The sequence below is a fragment of the Myotis myotis genome, unplaced genomic scaffold (genome assembly GCF_014108235.1).
Source record: "Myotis myotis isolate mMyoMyo1 unplaced genomic scaffold, mMyoMyo1.p scaffold_m19_p_44, whole genome shotgun sequence".
In the NCBI taxonomy this organism is placed as follows: Eukaryota; Metazoa; Chordata; class Mammalia; order Chiroptera; family Vespertilionidae; genus Myotis; species Myotis myotis.
This window is the reverse complement of record NW_023416351.1, coordinates 397,241-411,402: the sequence shown is the minus strand read 5'-3', so window position 1 is coordinate 411,402 and position 14,162 is coordinate 397,241. Positions and strand designations below refer to the sequence as shown.

At 65.2% G+C, this 14,162-nt stretch overlaps 2 protein-coding genes across 21 annotated transcripts; one reads left to right on the top strand and one right to left on the bottom strand.

Moving 5' to 3' along the window:
• Window positions 1-85: 85 nt before the first annotated feature.
• Window positions 86-5,803, bottom strand: ENTR1 (endosome associated trafficking regulator 1). 15 transcript variants are annotated; one of them, XR_004967231.1, is made up of 10 exons: window positions 5,576-5,802; window positions 5,278-5,427; window positions 4,681-4,758; window positions 3,990-4,105; window positions 3,352-3,750; window positions 2,775-2,848; window positions 2,310-2,431; window positions 2,055-2,117; window positions 1,534-1,673; window positions 86-1,050 (listed from the first exon to the last, which is right to left on the bottom strand). XR_004967231.1 is itself a non-coding variant. In XM_036306842.1 (10 exons), exons 1-10 carry the CDS (start codon window positions 5,643-5,645, stop codon window positions 1,022-1,024), a joined length of 1,227 nt encoding a protein of 408 aa, XP_036162735.1. In that variant the 5' UTR covers window positions 5,646-5,800; the 3' UTR covers window positions 86-1,021. The 15 variants fall into 15 exon arrangements, 9 of the variants coding, with proteins under 9 accessions (XP_036162735.1, XP_036162733.1, XP_036162732.1 ...); XR_004967232.1 differs by having other exon boundaries at window positions 86-1,046; XR_004967233.1 differs by having other exon boundaries at window positions 86-611.
• A 42-nt stretch (window positions 5,804-5,845) lies between these two features.
• Window positions 5,846-13,499, top strand: PMPCA (peptidase, mitochondrial processing subunit alpha). Of its 6 annotated transcripts, none has more exons than XM_036306831.1 (13): window positions 5,846-5,969; window positions 6,772-6,974; window positions 7,320-7,399; window positions 7,606-7,688; window positions 8,299-8,393; window positions 9,013-9,113; window positions 9,600-9,863; window positions 10,084-10,176; window positions 10,265-10,383; window positions 10,472-10,562; window positions 10,653-10,715; window positions 11,701-11,845; window positions 12,507-13,499. In XM_036306831.1, exons 1-13 carry the CDS (start codon window positions 5,899-5,901, stop codon window positions 12,701-12,703), a joined length of 1,605 nt encoding a protein of 534 aa, XP_036162724.1. In that variant the 5' UTR covers window positions 5,846-5,898; the 3' UTR covers window positions 12,704-13,499. The 6 variants fall into 6 exon arrangements, with proteins under 6 accessions (XP_036162724.1, XP_036162726.1, XP_036162725.1 ...); XM_036306832.1 differs by having other exon boundaries at window positions 5,899-5,969; window positions 12,534-12,703; XM_036306833.1 differs by lacking the exon at window positions 10,084-10,176.
• The last annotated feature ends 663 nt before the right edge of the window (window positions 13,500-14,162 follow it).

Genomic DNA, 14,162 nt, shown 5'->3' with positions numbered 1-14,162 from the left:
AGGGACGAGATGCCTGCCCTGGGGGGAGGACAGTCACGATTCTCAAGCACAAGGAACGGGCCGAGTCAGAAAAAAAGGGCCGAAGCATGTGCATTTAGAATTTATTAAGAAAGCTGTCAATCTGAACAGGAGGGAACATTTATCTTAAAAAATAACATCTGCAGGAAAACAGCACAAGGCACTGAGTGCACGTCACGCCTCCCCCGTCAGAAGGGCTGGAACGGCAGCAGCCCTCTGCTACCGGGAGGCTCTGCACGTCCTCAATCCGACTTCATTATAAAAAGGCCGCTTGGAACATGTATCAAAACCCTCCATCAAACACTTTTCAAACCCAAGGCCCCTAAGGAGGGGCGTTCCGACGGCTTCACAGTGTAGAACCTGTGCCCACCTTGGTCCCTGCAGGACAGCACCCTCCAACCACACGGCTGCCCACACTCAGGCCACCAGTCGCAGGCGCCCTGGGAAGGCTGCAGGGTGGGCGGAGCCAGGGGCACTGAGCAAAGGCAACAAGGCACGCGGCCCTGTCCAAGGCAGTCATTTCATTTCGGCTCATTTAGTGTTTCCTTTATGTGGGAAATCAAGGACAATCGATCGAACTTAGAATGAACATTCTGGAATAAGAATGGAAGACTCGTATCACAGAACTGCTGTTTCCATGTTCAGCACTTAAACCATGGGTGGCTTTTATAAACACGCCTTCCAGTGGGTCATGGTCTTAATGCAGGGGTTGGCCCAGGAGCAAGGGCTGCATGGACAGAAACCTCGGTGACGCTCGCTAGTCCGCCCTCCTCGCTGCGGCAAGCTAATAACACTGTTCTCAGTCCTGAATTAGCATCTCGTGATAAACAGCTTTACTGGGGAGACTGCGTATTTAAAGACACAATGGCATTTCACATCCCGTGAGCGGAGACTGCAGGCTGTAAACAGAGTTGCGAGCTAGAAGCTTCTCAAGACTCCTCCTCCCCGACCTCCTTGATTTCAGAGATTCTGTCTATAGATTTAAGGATTTCAGCAACAAGGTTCAGTGTCTCGGCTCCGGAAACCAGCTGCCTACGAGGAAAACACTGGCATCACGAACTGCAACCGCACTGATCAACAGAACACGAGGGACCAGCAGACCGGAGACCAGCGCGGGTCCTCCAGGCCTCGGCTCTCCCCTGAAGAGGCCTCGCCGTGAGCACGTGGGCACCCCACCCACTACAGCACCCCTGCTGTGCACCCCGCTGCCCGCAGCGCAGCCAGTGGGAGGAGTGTGAGGACTGTTTGTGACCCCTGCTGTCTCCCAGGAGCTCACTGAGCAATCTGTGGGGGCAAGGGGGACACGGGATGGGGCGGGATTTGCCTTAACGCCCACGCCTCTCAAGTAGAAACAGCCATCACCACACAGAATGGTGGAGCCTGCTGGTGCGTACACTGACCTCCGGCCAACGGGCCCATCAAGCGCACCCCACCCTGAGCCCCGGGCCCCGCACTGTGCGCGTGCGCTCACCGTCTGAAATGGCACTGAGCCGCCACCCGCCTCCTGCCGCTCACCTGATGGAGGTGTGCGCGTTGCTCATGACCATGCGCAGGTTCTGCAGGGCCACGTCTGTGTTCTGCTTTACCACCGCCAGGCTGGCGCCCTGGCCCGAGCGCAGGGCCTCATTCTCCCTCTTGAAGTTGGAGACCTGCGCCTGGGGTGGGGGCGTGGCCGTGAAGGGGTTTTATGGTCAACAGGGAGCAGCCACGCGCTGTCCACCTAACGCCAAGAGGGCACCGTGGGAGAGGAGAGGGCCCGTTCCCACCACGGGCCACCCTACCGGGGCTCCCAACGGGCCCTCTGCTCCAGTCTGTCCTGGGCAGTAGCCCATGGGACTGAAATTCCACAAAACTGGACGCGGCCCAGGGTGGACGCGGCCCAGGGAGCGGGCCGAGGAAGGCTGAGCCGGGGCCTTGGTCTGCACGGAGCTTGCCCCCGCCCGCCCGTCGGGAGGAAGAGCCCATCAGAGGCTCTCTGGTGTCTTTTCTGGAGTCACTGAACCCACAGGGACATGGAGCTCGGGGCCTCGGGTTACCTGGAGCAAGCTTATGTCTTGTTTCAGCTTCATGACGTGACTTTCTGCCTTTACTGCACGTTTCTGTTACCAAAGAAACAACACAAAAGCATCACCGGCAGGTGAAATGCCCACGGTGCCCTCGCCCAGCGCTCTGGCCGCTCCCGCCGCAGGCAGGCCCACCTGTGCCTCAGCCCTGCCCCCGCTGGCTGCTGCGACCACCTGGGCAGCCTGGGTCCGCTAGTGACACACCCGCCGCCTCACAGCCCTGCCCACCCGTGCGTACGGTCATCAGCTCCAGGTTCTGCTCCACCTGCTGGACCACGGATTCCAGGTCGTGGTAGTCACTCTCCTCCTTGATCATTTTTGCTTCCAATTTCCGCTCCAGCGTCCTCACCCTGGCAAAGAACACCCCGTGTCACCGTGGCTCTGCGACCAATTCCGGGGCTGCTTCTAGAGGCACTTCGGCTGGTTGGCTCGGTAACAGCCACGAGTGCCCACTGTTGGGAACGAGCCTTGTCAGTGAGGCGCAGGCGAGGCGACACCCTCAGCGGGGTCTGAGTGAGCGCAGCCATGGGCCCTTAGGGGTCTGCCGCTCGGTTGGGACGCTTAAAATACACGGACACAGCAGGGAGACGTGTCTGTTGCCAAGGCCCGACACAGAACAGAACCCAGCCCCAGCCCTTGTACACGGCTCGCGGCTCCTGTCAACCGCCTGGCGGGCCCTAACTCAAGGCTTACATCTCGGTTTGCGTCTCAGAGAAGCTCTGCACCTCCGTTAGCTTCCTCCTGAGCTTCGAGTTCTCGTCTTTCAGCTGCAGAGAGAGGAAGTCCTGGTTAGGAACTCAGCGGGTCTCCCGCAAAAGGGGTCTGTGTGCTGCGGTGTGGCCTGGAACTGCCCGGCCAGCAGAAGTGCCCTGGAGTCCACCCCGGACCTTGCAGAGCACGGGTATCACGTGGGGCCGGGCCAGACTCCAGCGTGCTCATGTGACGCGTTTGCAGGCTGCTTTAGACTAAGACTTTCCTCTACTCGGAACACTGGGCAAGACGCTGAAGCCGACCCCTGTGGGCAGCCCCAAAGGTCCCCACTCTGCTTGGTCCCTTCCTGCACAGCCGCACCCGACTGCCCTGCACAGCCGCTGTTCCCGCGGCACCGGCAGCCGGGAGCGCGCCCCGTGGAGACGAGGGAGCAGGCTGCTGTGCAGACGGTCCTGTCCTGGAGCCAAACCCGGGCCCGAGGACGCCAGAGGCTCAGGAGTTCTCCAAGAACACCGCTCTGACACAGCGGTTCCCCGTGCCGGCGCCGCCCCTCACTTACTGCTTCGTAGCTGATCTGCAGCGTCCGAAGGTGCCTGTCCCCCAGACACTCTCCGTGGGCAGCGAAGTCTGCACTGGGACTCGCCACGGGAGAGACTCGGGAGTCGGAGTCGCTCAGTGTCCACGGAGGCAGGGACTCGGGCCCTGCCAGCTCCGAGGGGCTGAAGAAGGAGATGTACGTGCTGCAGGGCGACGCGCTAGCCGAGACCCTCGAGTGCGTCTGCTCCACGGCGGACGGCAAGTAGGCGCCGTTCCACCCGTCCTCATCCTCGTCCTCGTCCAGAAGGTCGCCAGCCCCCGTTGGGTCTTCGAAAAACGGCTGCTGGAAGTCCAGGCCGAAGCCCATGGGCTGGGAGGGCGGGGAGCTGCAGTCGAGGCCCAGGGAGTGCCTCGTGGCTTCCTAAGGACAGGGCAGGGCGGGGCGGGGCTCAGACGCAGGAGCCAGCCAGGCCTCTTCCTGACGCCCAGGCAGGAGCTCAGAGGCGCCATCTGTCCCGCCAGGACCACAACGGCCCACCCAGCTCCCGCCTCGCTCTCCCACCCAGTGGCGGCCTCTCCCAGGAGCCTGCCACCAGGAGATAGCCCTGCGGCTGCCGTGAAGCTGGAACGGCTGCCGTGAAGCTGGAACGGCGGGCTGACCTGCGCGTGGAGCCGGCTGTTGGCCGCGTCCTCCTTCAGCAGGCTCAGGTTCTTGGTTTTCAGGAACTCCTTAAAGGAGAACGGGTTTGCCTCTTCCAGGCCCGCAAACTTCTCATCTGAAATAGCGACAAAGACCTCAAGTGTGAAGCCTCAAGCTCGTCCAAAGGGGACTCCCTGTTCACTTCTCTTCCCGGACACAACGCCACCTAAAATAGGGAACGCCACGCGAGTCGCTGCCCAGAGCTCAGCGCTGGCCGGTGACATGGGTACTTCCTCTCCTTCCCACCCCACCCCGTGGTTCCCACACCTCGGGCGCAGAGGCCACGTGGGTGAGGATGTGCCTGCACTCCCACAGGGCTGTCCCAGCTCCAAAGGCCCCCAAGCTGGGGATCACCGCCAGCCTCCGCCCCGCCCCTACTCACCCACCCCTTTCCTTCTCCTCTCCCTGCCTCTCGCTTCCCCACCACCTCGCCAGCCACACTGCGGCCCTCTCAGCCCACCCATCGCCCAGCCCACCCATCGCCCGAGCCCCGGCGCCACCCTGTGTGAGGCTGGCCCTGTCCCAGCCCCGGGGCCTCTCAGACTCCTAGGAGTGACCACCCTCCCACTCCCAGCCGACCCTCACGCCTCAGGGTGTACCCTGCGTCCTCCTACCCCAGGGCCAGGACCCACCCCGCGGGTTCCACCCCACCTGCTCTGGCGGCTACAGGTGCGCTCGGCAGGCCCGTGCTGTGGCGTGGACAGCCCTGCCCCGGGCATAAACCTGGAGCTTCGAGTTGGGCAGAGAGAGAGAGGAGGGATTACCGAAGTACTCTACCTCCAAAGTGTATCTCCTGGGCTCCTGGCTTAGTGCCCTTCCCCTTTCCGTGGATAAAATCTGCAAAGACACCCCGCGGTCACAGGGACCCGCGACGACCCAGCGTCCCCAAACGGCCTCCGTGCCGCGATTCTCCGGCCGGGGAACCTGCCCGCCCGGCCCGGACCGAGAAAGGTCCGCAGGCCCGGAGCTCCGTGGGGCTCACATGCCGCCCGTCGGCCACTCCCCGGCCGCTGTGACCACCCGCACGCAGGGGGACAATGGGGGAAGGAACGCGGGCGGCTGCCTGCGGCGGCGGCTTTCCAGTCGCGCCCTCCCTCCCTCGCTCCGGCACTTGCCATCCTACATCGGGACTGTCTTTTTGGGGGGAGGGTCTCCCCAAGACCAGACTGTGAGCTCCCAGCGGCAGGACTGTCTCCACCTTCGTATCCGCAGCGCCGGGCACGGCCGGGTCCCTGCGGCTCGGCTCACCTGTGTCTCCCACGGAAGCCAGCACCGGGCTGGGCACATAGCACATAAACGCCGGCCGAAGGCCGAGGAGGTGGGGGTCCGGGTCCCGGCCGCGGGGGCGCCCACAGTCGAGCTGGGGGAGCCCGGCCCGGCGCTCGGGGGACGCGGCCGCTGCAACAACAAGGAGAGCGACTTGGCCGCGCCCCGCCGCGCCCGCGGCCGCTCCCCGGGACCGGGACCTCGGCGCCGCCCCGACGGAGGCCCGGAGCCCGGGGCGTCCGCCAGCCCGCCCGCCCCCGGCCGCCCGCCGGCCGCTCACCGTCCGGAATGACGAGGCTGCGGGCCCGGGACAGCGGGGAGACGCCCGGGCGGCGCGCGTAGCCCGACATCGCCGCGGGCCCGGGGGCGCCGGCCCTCCCTAGCCCGGCAGCGGCGGCGCCATGGCTCCGGCTCCGCCCCGGCCGCGGCGCGAGTCCCCCGCCCCCGTCGCCCGCCGCTCGGCCGCCGCTCCCAGCCTCTCGCCGCGGCTTCCGCTCCGCGCACCGGAAGCGAGCGCCCGAACGGCAGGGGCCGGCGCTGGGGGGGCGGGGCGCGGGGGGCGGCGCCGGAAGTGACGCCAGAAGCGGTGGGCGGAGACCCAAGATGGCGGCGGTGGTGCTGGCGGCGACGCGGCTGCTGCGGGGCTCGCGTGCCTGGGGCCGCTCGCGGCTGAGGTGAGCGGGGGGCCGGCCGGGGGGCCAGGGAGAGCCGGCGGGGCTCGGCCGGGGGCCGGCGTCCCTCGGGGCCCGCGGCCTCTGGTCCCCCGACGGCCAGACGCGGCGCCGGGCGGGCGGGCTCGGGCGGCGGGATCCCGGCCAGGTCCCGGGGGCGCCCCCCTGCCCCGCGCTGCGGGCCCGCACCCCGAGCCCCGGCCGCCGCTCCGTCCCGGCCGCGGGGTCGGCTCCCGCCCTCCGCTCCCGGTCGGCGGGTTGGGCCCCGGTCGCGTCGTGTCCGCCGGCCCCTTCCTGCCGCGCGCGCCCCTCGGAGCCCGCGGACACCTGGCTCCCCCGCCCGGCGCGCTCATCCGGCGGCGGGCAGGTGGGCCGTCCCGGGCCCCGCTCCCGTGCGGCGGGCGCTGTCGGCCATCGGCGCGTGTGAAACCAGCCGCGATGGCGGCGGAGACTGACTCGGGGGGAAGGAGGGGGCCGCTCGGAGGGGCGTCTCCACGGAGAGGACGGGCCGCCGGTGGGGCCCGGCGACCCCGGAGCTTGGGGGCCGGTGAGCCGCGTGTTCTCGGGGAGCCAGCCCGCCACCGGGACCGGGACCGGGGTGGGGGGGTGCGACGGGGCTGGAGGCCGAGGTGCCGGTCCTGCGGGCGGGTGTGACCACTGACCTGCACGGGCCGGTCAGACCCCGGAAGGAGAAGGGCCTGCCCCCGGCCACCCCCGACCCCCAGGGGTGGCAGGACCCTCCCGAGGGGGCGCAGCCCACGGCCCCCCAACCCCTCTGCTGTCACCGGTGACCTCTCTGTTTCAGGTTTCGGGCCCTCGGGGACAGACAGTTCAGCAGTGGGGGCGCCTACCCCAGCGTCCCCCTCTCCGCCCCCCTGCCCGGGGTGCCCACGCCCGTGTTCGCCACTGCGGACGGCCAGGAGAAGTTCGAGACCAAGGTCACCACGCTGGACAACGGGCTGCGCGTGGCCTCCCAGAGCAAGTTCGGGCAGTTCTGCACGGTGGGAGGTACGTGCCCTCGGGGCCGGGGGCGCGGGCTCTGTCCCCGGGGGCGCGGGCTCTGTACCCGCGAAGGCGCACGCGGTGCCAACCTGGCCGCTTGGGGGGCTCTTCCCCTTTCCTCTGGTCTGTACCTGAGATTTCCGACGACCACACACGGCTCCATAAACAGACGGACGCTGTGGCTGTGGGACCATCGCAGCCGCGTGGGGAGCGGGCCCTCTCCTTCCTGTGACGCCGTCCGCCTGCCTGTGGAGTCGTGTTCACCGTGTTAACTGAAGAGGTTTCTTTTGCGTAAGTCGTCTGTTTTGAAAACTGATTTAACCTGTCAATTTTTTTTTTTTTTTTTGCCAGTTCTCATTAATTCAGGATCAAGATATGAAGCCAAGTATCTTAGCGGAATCGCTCACTTTTTGGAGAAGTTGGCATTTTCGGTCAGTGTCCAGTGTGTGGACTTTGAGTTGTAATTGGGAAGGACTTACGTAGTGGTGCTTTTTTACAGGCGTTACTTTATTAAGTTGCCGAGGAATGGTAACAAAAGGTCGCTGAATTTCGTGTTGCTTTGAAAGCAAAAGTAAACTTTGCTAAGAGCTGTGTGTTTTGGGTGCTGAACCCGCGGGTGCCTTCCTTGTACCCCTAGTCCACCGACCGCTTCGACAGCAAGGACAGCATCCTGCTTACCTTGGAGAAGCACGGGGGCATCTGCGACTGCCAGGCGTCAAGGTACCCAGCTCACACACAGGCTTGTCGCGCGTCCCCACGGAACTGCTTGGTGGTCAGGGTCCCACAGCCCTCAGAGAGGCCGTGGCGACGGTGATGAGAAGTGGGCGGAAGCACACACTCCACAGAGGAACAGCCCAGGGCCAGGTGGTTCCCCGCAGGCTCTGCCAGGGGACTTGAGCCAGGCAGGAGCTGGGCACGCAAGAGCCCTGTCCCCGGGTGCTCACAGGTAGAGCAGGAGGCCACGCCACAGGCCATGGCACCAGAGCCAGGGCCCACGGGCGGTGGGAGTGTGGGGCCGGGCAGCTGACGTGGTCTGGAGTCGGGAAGGAATGCCAGGAAGCCTGACACCGGGGCTGGTTCCCCCGTTGGCCAGTCAGTTCACACAGGAGACGCGGACACGGACAAGGGGCTCGGCACGGCGGAGTCTGTGCTGGAGAGAACCCTCCGCTGGGCAGCGCGGTGCTGGCGCAGGCTGTGCGCGCTGCCGTCTGCCTGTGGCCACCCCGAGGCGGGAAAGCCCGGTGCGTGCTGACCCTGACCCTCGGCCGAGTGATGTCACGTCCCCAGGGCCCCGCCCGCCCTCAGGGCCGGTGTGGCTGGTTTTTTCCAGAGACACCACCATGTATGCGGTGTCTGCCGATTCGAAAGGCCTGGACACGGTGGTGGGCTTGCTGGCTGATGTGGTCCTGCACCCCAGGCTCACAGGTGGGTGTCGAGGCCGCCTGGGGCCGGTGGGGGCGGGACACTGGGAGGTGCAGGGCCCTGCCCATGGGGACGCGCACTGTATCGTTGGAGACCTCAGCTCACCTGCCCGTGAGTTGGCGCAATTTTATTGGAAATAACGCTGGCGCGGGGCAAGTTCCAGTGCTGGTACTCCGAGACACCATCTCACCCTTCGATGTGTTAGCAAAATTGTTTCTTTGAGCAGCGCGTCTTGGCTGTAAACATCCTGGTCCGTTCCCTTCCTGGGCCCTGCAAGTGGTGGACTCGCTCCCGCAGGGCCGGGGCCAGGAGCGGCCACGTGGCCCGCCTGTCGGCTGCAGTTCCGCTCAGGGCTCTCTGGCCTGTTGCCTCAGCACTGTCACACCCATTGTCCTCACATCCTCACACAGCACTGCGGCCGGTCAGGGCCAGTGCCTCCAGCGGAGGGGGCCGGGGCTCAGAGCAGGGCCGGGTGGCTGCTGCGGGCGCTCTCCCTCGCTCACACGTGTCCCCCAGGCCTGCCCCGGAGGAAGGCAGGGGGACGGCCAGTGTTCGCCACCAAGGACGCTCGGCCCAGCTCTGCTGGCCTGTGGAGCCTGAGCCTGTCTCGTGCCCTTTGCAGAGGAAGAGATTGAGATGGCGCGAATGGCTGTCCAGTTTGAGCTGGAGGACCTCAGCATGCGGCCTGACCCGGAGCCTCTTCTCACCGAGATGATCCACGAGGTGAGGCGAGCTCCGAGGCCCTGTGTGCGGCCGGGACCAGGACGGTGGGAGGGGCGTTCTAACCTTTCCCATCCCTACAGTGACTGGGTCGTCCCCTCCATCTAGATCAGCGGTTCTCAACCTGTGGGTCGCGACCCCTTTGGCGGTCGAATGACCCTTTCACAGGGGTCGCCTAAGACCATCCTGCATATCAGATATTTACATGACGATTCATAACAGTAGCAGCATTACAGTTATGAAGTAGCAACGAAAATAATTTTATGGCTGAGTGACAACATGAGGAACTGTATTTAAAGGGCCAGAAGGTTGAGAACCGCTGATGGAGAGTGGGCCTCTGTGGACCCTTGGTGACTGTCCTCCCTGGAGGCGTCTCACTCCACGCACGGGAGGCTGTCCTGCGGCTGGGCCAGCGGAGCCGCCGGGGTGGCCGCGCTCGGAACGCGGGGGCCTGCGCCCTGTCACGCGTGCTCCTCGCTTCCGTTGCAGGCCGCTTACCGGGAGAACACGGTCGGCCTCCACCGCTTCTGCCCCGCAGAAAACATAGCGAAGATCGACCGTGACGTGCTCCACTCCTACCTGAGGAACTACTACACGCCGGACCGCATGGTGCTGGCGGGCGTGGGCATCGAGCACGACCACCTGGTGGAGTGCGCCAGGAAGTACCTCCTGGGCGCCCGGCCGGCCTGGGGGAGCGGGGCCGCCGTGGACGTTGACCGCTCTGTAGCGCAGTACACCGGGGGCGTCGTCAAGGTACAGGGTCACGCGCTCTGTGACCTCAGGTCTTGGTTCGTTCGGTTGGTTCTGGGGAGTTCAGTGAACTGCACTCGTGGCTTTGCCTCGAACACGTCCTGGTCTCTACAGCACGTCCTCGAAGCCGATGCCTGTTGTGTTTAGCTTCAGCGGGGTTGGGGGTAGATCTGGCTGAGGCACTGGTGAAGCCTGATTCACTGTTTGTCCTTGCTGGTTACAGCTAGAGAGAGACATGTCCAAGGTCAGCCTGGGCCCCGCCCCGTTCCCGGAGCTCACGCACATCATGATAGGGCTGGAGAGCTGCTCCTTCCTGGTGAGTCCCGCAGGCTCCCTCCCCGCTGGCCCCGCGCCCCCGGCCCGGTGCGCCCCGGCGTGGCCTGTGAGCTCCGTCCTCCCTGCAGGAGGCTGACTTCATCCCCTTCGCGGTGCTGAACATGATGATGGGCGGCGGCGGCTCCTTCTCGGCTGGCGGGCCCGGCAAGGGCATGTTCACCCGGCTCTACCTCAACGTGCTCAACAGGTGAGCGGCGCCTGCCCCTCGCCATCCCCGGGGCCACAGGCCCAGCTGAGGGCGTCTCACCTTCCGGGTGTCTCTCCCGTCCCCGCAGGCACCACTGGATGTACAACGCCACCGCCTACCACCACAGCTACGAGGACACGGGCCTCCTGTGCATCCACGCCAGCGCCGACCCCAGACAGGTGGGCCCAGGCCGGTGAGGCTGCTGCCGCAGGGCGTCTCAGGCGGGCTGTGTAAACAACTCTCACTTTGGCCTCATGCCTCCCTCGCAGGTTCGAGAAATGGTGGAGATCATCACCAAGGAGTTCATTTTAATGGGTGGGACTGTGGATGTGGTAAGTACGGCCCCCACCCCGTGACCCCGTCCAAGGCTGTGCTTGTCCCATGGGGGGCCCTCCCTGGTTTTCACTGGGCACCCGGTCTGCTTGCACCTGGCTGCCCCCGCGCGTCTCCTGGCTGCCCGAGGTCCTCGGCTCTGCTGACAAATGCCGCACACAAGGCAGGTCCCTCCCGCCGCCTGCGGGCGAGTCAGAGCAGCCCCATGCGCAGCCCTGCCAGCCCCCCGGCTTCTCCTTTTCATCTCCTCGGGCTCTAGCCCCTCGCTTGATGCCTTACGTGTTCAGAAGCCTCATTACTTCCTGGCCCAGAGAGCACATTTTACACGCACATACACACGCGTTGCGCACTTGTGTACACGCACACATGCGCCCAAGTACCAGACAAGCCCAGCGTGCAGGCCCCGTGCCTCTGGGGGTCGGTGCACGTGCTTCAGCTCAGGTCACACTTTCTGCGGCCCCCGTAGCCTCGCATGGTCCCTCTCTGAGCAGAAAGAAGCGTCACTCCAAGCCGAAGGGCTTGAAGTCACTGGTGGGTCCACAGGGCCCTGCTGGGCAGGTAGTGCTCCCCGACGGGAGGCGCCGAGGTCGCCTTCAGTATTTGCCTGAAGTGCAATCATGAAGCGCCCGTCCTGAACCGGCAGCTGCTTTACTTAGAAATGACACAACTTCCAGCCAGTCTGTCAGGACTCGCTCTGAGAAGTCTGTCGGATCCCAGAGCCATTGGGCCACCTGCCTCCCAGCTGCCTCTACCCTCGAACCCCGGGCCGGACTCCCTTGTAACTCTCACCTCTGGTCAGAAGGGCTCCTGGAATGGAGCTGGTAGCTGGGCTGTCCCCTCAGCGTTGGCCCGGGAGCACGGTGGGCAGGGCCTGGGCACCGGGGAGCCGCCTGCCTCAGCGCTGACCTTGGGCCGGGACACCCTTCCGAGCCACTCGGTGGCTGGAGTGCCTGGCTGACGGCACGCCGGGCTGTCGACCCTCAGGTGGAGCTGGAGCGAGCCAAGACGCAGCTGATGTCCATGCTCATGATGAACCTGGAGGCCAGGCCCGTGATCTTTGAGGACGTGGGGAGGCAGGTGCTGGCGACCCGCTCCAGGAAGCTGCCCCACGAGCTGTGCGCGCTCATCCGTGAGTACGGGCGCGGCCGGGCTGGGAGGGACCTGCCTTGTGTGCGGAGGCTGCGGCTCTCCCCACGGGGCCCTGTGGCCTCTCACACGTGGCCTCCAGGGGGCTCGGACGTCCTCTGCCGAGTGCCCGGTTTTACTTGCTTGGGCGGCTTAGGGGACAGTTTCTTAGCTTTCTGATTCCCAAGGGGTGTGTGACCCAGAGGTCGGCACTGTTGTGAGGTGAGTCGCCTGGTGTGAAGCTGGTACCCTTTGTAGTGGCCCCTGGGCTTGGAGTCCTGTGGGGCCCCTCAGGCCCTCGAGAATGCCGGTGCTCCACCTTCCTGTGGCCTCGTCTTCCGCAGCAAAGCCGGCACTGCTGGGTGCGTTGCCGGGTGGCTCCTGGCTTCTCTGCCGCGTTCCTCCCTCAGGCCACGCACTCGGAGGGGAGGGCTTCCTTCTCTGCTGACCCACCAGCTTTTCCCTGAATTCCTCCTGGGGGGCATGTCCTGTTGCATTTGGAAACATGGACACTTCCCCATCGCTAAGCGAAGCCAAGCCCGCGTCCGTCCTTCGCCCTGACTCACGGGCAGTCCCCACAGCGGCTCCTGACCCTCTGAGTCCCGCTCCCCTCCCTGGGTGGTGGCAGATTAGCGGCCTGGAGGCCGGGACCAACAGTGTGTCAGGCCTTCCCGTCCCTGTCCCCGTGCCAGGCGACGTGAGGCCAGAGGACATCAGGCGAGTTGCCTCGAAGATGCTGCGCGGGAAGCCGGCGGTGGCTGCCCTGGGCGACCTGAGTGACCTGCCCAGCTACGAGCACATCCAGGCGGCGCTGTCCAGCAGAGATGGGCGCCTGCCCAGGACCTACCGGCTCTTCCGGTAGAGGCTGTTTGCACACGTTTCTTTGGAGGTGAATTTAGTGCAAGAACTGAGCGCTGCGAACCACAGGACGCTTCTCCGCAGGGTGAACGCACACGCTGACGTGGCCGCACACGGCGCCCTCAGGACTAGGCGTGCCTCCAGCACTCCACTCGGCCGGGTGGCGTGCAGAAGGCTCTGGCCGCTGTTTCCGCTTCCAGTGCCGGCCACGAAGCGCCTTGTCAGTGCCAGGGCGTGGCCCGGGCATGCTGCCTGCTTCACGGCGCGGCCATGCGCCTGGGCTGTCTGCCGATGTCATCAATTGCATTGGTGTCCTCACCCTTGATTTAGGACGGGTCGTTCCAGGCCACTGGAATTTTCTAGAACAAGGCAGGGACGTGCCAGCTACCTGCCCCGATAGGCCTTCTGTTTGACCCAGCATTGCCGAGCCGCTTGCCCTCACTGGAAGATGGGCTTTGACTTCAGGTGTCCGCGCACGGGGTGGGAGGGGCTTCTTGGGCTTGGTGGTTGGCGATCGCCTTTGAAAAGGTGGGAGACGGGAGCTGTAGGTTCAGAAGGGAAAGGTTCGTGCTTCTCAAACCCCAGTTCCCATAGAGCCCCAGGTTCCACGTGGGGACCCGAGTCCCCCGGGTAGTTCTAGGCCACCACAGTGTAGAGGGCAGCGTCCTGGCACGGCATGGGGCACTGGAGGAGGGGTCTCCCTGTCATCTTGCCTGTGACCCCAGGCAGCCTGGCCTCTGCCGTACAGGGGGGTGTGCGTGGGGGGCGGGGTGAGGAATCAAATAAACACGTCCGCGTTACTTCTGTCTGCAATCGACTGTTTTGCAGGGCCTGTCAGTTGCTTTACAACACACCCCAGTGCAGGCGCCTGGTGGGGCATGTCGGCCCAATGTCTTCCGTCCACTGGGGCGGGAGGGAGCCCTGGGGTCAGGGGCTGTCAGTCCAGCGGCGGACTTTCCGCAGTTAGACTCCCTGCAGTTCCACACGGGCAGGCACCTGGCCATGGACGGTCCCGCAGCTCCGCCGCCACCAGGTGTGCGCTGCAGCAGGACGGTCTGAGGCAGGTGGTAGCCTGGACGCGGCACCTGCCCGCTGCCCTCCCGTGGGGCTGGATTGGGCTTCGACCTGGCAGCTTTGTACACGTTCTAGAAACTGCTGACTCCTAGACGTGTCTGTTTTGGAAGCTGGTCCTAAGTTCTCCCTGCCTACTGGGTCCCGTGCCACCCTCAGGGCCCCGGGCACTGAGTTCCCTCAGCAGGGACCACCCTCTCCACTCCGTGCCCTGTCCTACACAGCACCACGCTCCCCTCCCCCACCCCTCCAGCCCCAGCCATCACTGCTCAGTGCCTGTGCTCCCAGGTGCGGCAGCCTCCTCTCCCCTCTGCTCCCTTGGGGCAGCCGGCCTCCGGTCCTGTTCTGCATGAAGCCCCTTCCAGAGGCTGGCCAGTGAACTCCGTCCTCCT